The 4,227-nt window shown below is 54.3% G+C and overlaps 1 protein-coding gene across 1 annotated transcript in view; it reads right to left on the bottom strand.

Annotated features, from left to right (window-relative positions):
* The window catches only part of LOC105992708 (tetratricopeptide repeat protein 38-like), a 27,979-nt gene extending 25,304 nt beyond the window's left edge, over positions 1-2,675 (bottom strand). Inside the window, exons 1-2 of the mRNA XM_013025717.1 lie at positions 2,615-2,675; positions 1,259-1,336 (exon numbers count right to left, since the gene is read on the bottom strand). Coding sequence (XP_012881171.1) covers positions 1,259-1,336; positions 2,615-2,647 — 111 coding nt within the window. The 5' untranslated portion in view covers positions 2,648-2,675. The remainder of the gene's footprint in view (positions 1-1,258; positions 1,337-2,614) is intronic.
* Between the last annotated feature and the right edge of the window lie 1,552 nt (positions 2,676-4,227).

Here is a 4,227-nt window from a genome sequence, read left to right as displayed (position 1 = left end):
TTTATTTATTTATTTATCTATTTATTTATTGTCAGCCATGAGGCTTGACCTCAGGGCCTGGGTGCTGTTCCTGAGCTGTTTCGCTCAAGGCTAGCCCTCTACCATGTTGAGCCACAGCTCCACTCTGGTTTTCAGCTGTTTTACTAGAGATAAGAGTCTTAGGGACTTTCCTGCCCCAGCTGGCTTTCAACTGTGATCCTCAGATCTCAGCCTCCTGAGTACCTAGGATTAAAGGCCTGAGCCACCAGTGGCCAGCATAACCTCTGGATTTTTAACAAGATCCAGGGGAAGCAGGTGTGATGGTAATGCCTGTAATCCTGGCACTGGGGAGGCAGAGACAGGAGCATCTCATGTTCAAGGCCAGCCTGGGCTACAGAGTGATATCCTGCCTCAAAACAGAAACAAAAAAAGATCCAGGAGGTTAGTGTAGAGTCAAAGGCCCCACAGTTTATGGCAGAACAGAACACAGACTGCCAATAAACGGAATACTATGCACAAGCCAGAAGACCGCACCCGGGAGCAGTGGAGAAGGACCCGGGGCACTCCAGAGCCACCAATAAGGTACAGGCAGGGGAAATGGAACTTATGTGAAACACAAACTAGACAAATTGCTCAAGAGCACCCAGCAAAAGCTCTCAGCAAGGACAAACTGGGGTAGCTAGATAGGGCCAAGGCCAGGCTGATGGCATTTCATCCGTCTTTTTTAGCTTTTTGTGGCAGATCTAGCTGGTACCCGTGGTCTCACATTGCACAGAAAATCCAGCTTTTGCTTTCCACTGTGAATTTCCACCCAGGCACACTCTGGCTTTGCCTCCAACTCACTGGACCTTCAACTCGTTTCACTAGGTGTCAAGCTAACTGGATGGACCTTCTTCCTGAGAGCCCTCCTGGAAGTAGGGAACCTTCACAGGTGCAAAGCAGCTGAAGCAGGCATATGCACAGCATAGGCCCCAGGACGGACTAGGGCCTTACCAGCAGAGCCCACACCCGACCCTCCACAGGCACCGTGGGACACCGTGCAGGCCCAGCATCCTCAGCAAAGTCCACGGGGGCTGTTTGCTCACACTCGCCACCTCAGAAAGAGGAGGAGCACACAGGCGCTCTGCACCACGTGCCAGGAAGGCCATGTGCTGCTTTCCTGTGGTTTCACAGCCTCTAGGTCAACGCATTGGCTTTTACTCCACAGTTACAGCTTCCCCCACCCCCAAGCCCCAGACACCTTCCTGGGAGGGCCCACAGCCTCCCTCTGCACACGTACCTGGGTCAGGGTGGCATCAAACAGCTTGCAGGCTTCGTTGCTTGAAGTGCTGAGGGGAAGCCCAGCATCCTTCCATGCCTACACACACACACAAGAAAGGGCAGAATACATGGCCTTACTCCCGGGACCACCCAATTTAAACACATGTCATCTGCTCCATGTGGGTGGCTCATGCCTGTAATCCTAGCTATTCAGGAGGCTGAGATCTGAGGATGGAAGCCATCCTTTTCAGGAAAGTCTGTAAGACTCTTTTCTCCAATTAGCTACCAATAACCAGAAATGCAACTGTGGCTCAAGCAGGAAAGTACCAGCCTTGAAGGGGGAAAAGCTAAGGAAAAGGCCCTGACTCTGAGTCCCAAGCCCAAGTTCCAGTACTCACACACACACACACACACACACACACACACACACACTCCATTCCAAACATGTATTACAGCTCTCAAAATCTGAAATCAGATCTCAGAGCAGAGTAGAGCACATTGAGCTGACTGAGCTGAGCCCAATGGGTCAGATCTTGATCCAAATCTCCAGCAGCCTCTAAACAGCTTTGTGCCCTCCAGAGAGGTCCTCCCTCTCAGACTGCTGGTTGGCCCCTCTGGAAAAGGTTCAAGAGGACTATAGACAACCAATTCAAGTGTTGGCAGGGTAACAGCCAGTGAATAGGGGTCTCTGATTACCAGGAGGGGATATCTACCACCTCCCCCCCCTTAGTCTAACAAATGCAAGTGGTGGAGAACAGGCTTTCTGCCTGGCAGGCAAGAGGTACAAACAGGTGCCAGTCACCAACCAACCCTTTCCTTTCTCCACTTAAGGGGAAGGCTTTAGACCTCCAAGCTCACTCACTGGAAAGAGTCTATAGGGCTGCCCTTGGTGCCAGCCAGATGCCCAGTCCCCTGAGCAGAGGAAATAAATGCATTGTACTCCTGGTCAGTAGCAAAAGGGCTGCCCCTTCTAGGCTTCGGCATTAGTTGACCAATGGTGACTCGCCTCACATCTCTGGCCTTCACCTTCCCATCAGCAAATTGGGCTCACATTCCCTGGTCTTGGGGTTCCTAGGAGCCGTTTTCGGTTGCCTGGTGACCACGCTGGGCCAGCTCTGCCCAGTGAGCAAGCTTTTCAGAGGTGCTGCCATCCTGGCCTGCGCAAAGCTGTGCGGCTTCTCCTTGGTGACATCCTCAGGAGTCACTACTGGGGGGTCTAAGCCATGGTTGTTCTGCACTGAGTCAGGTCTAGTGCCAAGTGAACTAAGGGCACCTCCCACAAATGTCGGGTGGCCCGCAGTCCCTTTTCCACCCTGCCAGGTGGCTGGCTATTCTTGGAGCAGAGGGGCAGGCAGCTGGGAAGGCCTCTGCATACCTGACAGTCTCGCAGTGGTGCTGTGACAGCCATGTCTACCAGAACCAGGTCCAGGGGGTCTGGGCTCACAGGGAAGCCAGCTGGGCTTTTAGTGGACTGGGTGGGGGCGGGTCAGGGGTTGGCACAGAGTGAGGAGGTCTAATGTGATGGGCCAGGGGGCGGTTCACTACAGGGAGCTAGGTGGAAGGGGGCGGGGCTCTGGGCAGATTGTCAGCCTGGGTCTCTCTCCCTAGTACAAACCCTAAAGGTTTGTACCCAGGCATGAGACTTCCTGGAGTGATTGTGCACCAGGGCGGGTCCTCAGGATGGAGGGAGCTCCATGGAATGTCCCTGGCTGTAAGCCAGAGACCGCCCTGGCTGGAGAAGACTCTAGGGCCAGCCTGAGGATCAGGGCATCTCCCCAAGAAGGTGGTCCTGGGTCTGTGGGCCAGCAGGGCACAAGGCCAGAGGATGCGTGCCCCACTGCCCAACCAGAACTCTCACTCCTCTCCTCCAGTGCCTCTTCCCTCCAGGGACCTCAAGAAGCCTAGGAGCCTCCTAGGACCTGGGTCAACTCCAGTGAGTTCCCTGCAGCCGCTCCCACTTCTCCAGGGAGTCCGCCACACCTCCAAGAAAGGGCGCAGCAAGACTCTTCATGGTGGATGTTTGCCCATCGCAGATTGTTGTACTGTTTTTAATTTTCAGAACCAGTTTATTCAGATACGGCCCTGTGTAAGGGCTGAAACCCCGACTCTTTCAGAAGAGAACTAGGGTCAATCGTCAAGCGCTCTGGCTGTCACTACATTTCCTTGCGTTCCTGTGCCAAGACTAGGGCTTGACCTCAGGGCCGGGACGCGTCCCTGAGCTCTTCCATGCGAGGCTGGTGCTCTACCACTTGAGCACAGCTCTCCTTCAGGCTCTTGCTAATTGGCCTGGCCTTGAACGATCTCAGCCCACTAATTACCCAGGACTACAGGCGGCTGTGGTCCTTGATCCCATCCTAGGTCCTTGAGAACCCACACCCTCCCTGAGTCCCTTCCGATCCCGCCCTTGGTTCCCATGCCCCGGGACTTTGGACCCAGCCTACCTCACCTGTCTTCACACTTCCACGCCCTCGGCCGGGCCGTTCTGCTACCGAGCATGAAGTCCTCAATTCAAACCCTAATACCATTACACACAATCATTTACACCAAACATGTGTACCTTTCTCCTTTGCACAGAATAAATGCTGCTCTGTGAACATAGCTGTGACATCTGTCAACACAGCGCTGATACTGTCCAGCTGTTGTACTAGCTATTAGGATCTAGATGATTTAAAGTGTATGGATGAACGTTTATCTACCGTGATATTGCATGCAAGCATACCAGGTCCCAGAATTTGGCAAATCATGGGGAAGGGGGAGTCGAGGAACCGAAACTCTACAGACTACCCAGGGACCACAGAGACCCCTTTCTGAACCAACCCCACAGGGAGGCAGAGCCAGTTCACTCACAGAGCCCCACAGCCCCACGCCAAGGCTTTGCCAACCCGCGAGCGACAAACCGACAGGACACCACAAAGGCGGCTCCTCCAGTGTCTGTCCCGCAGGCCCGGGGCGTGGCCACACGGCGGGAAGGCCGCCGCCGTGGCCTGG

This window comes from Dipodomys ordii, unplaced genomic scaffold (assembly GCF_000151885.1).
Source record: "Dipodomys ordii isolate 6190 unplaced genomic scaffold, Dord_2.0 Scaffold87, whole genome shotgun sequence".
NCBI lineage: Eukaryota > Metazoa > Chordata > Mammalia > Rodentia > Heteromyidae > Dipodomys > Dipodomys ordii.
Note: the sequence above shows the minus strand (reverse complement) of the source record. Positions and strands in the feature narration are given on the sequence as shown.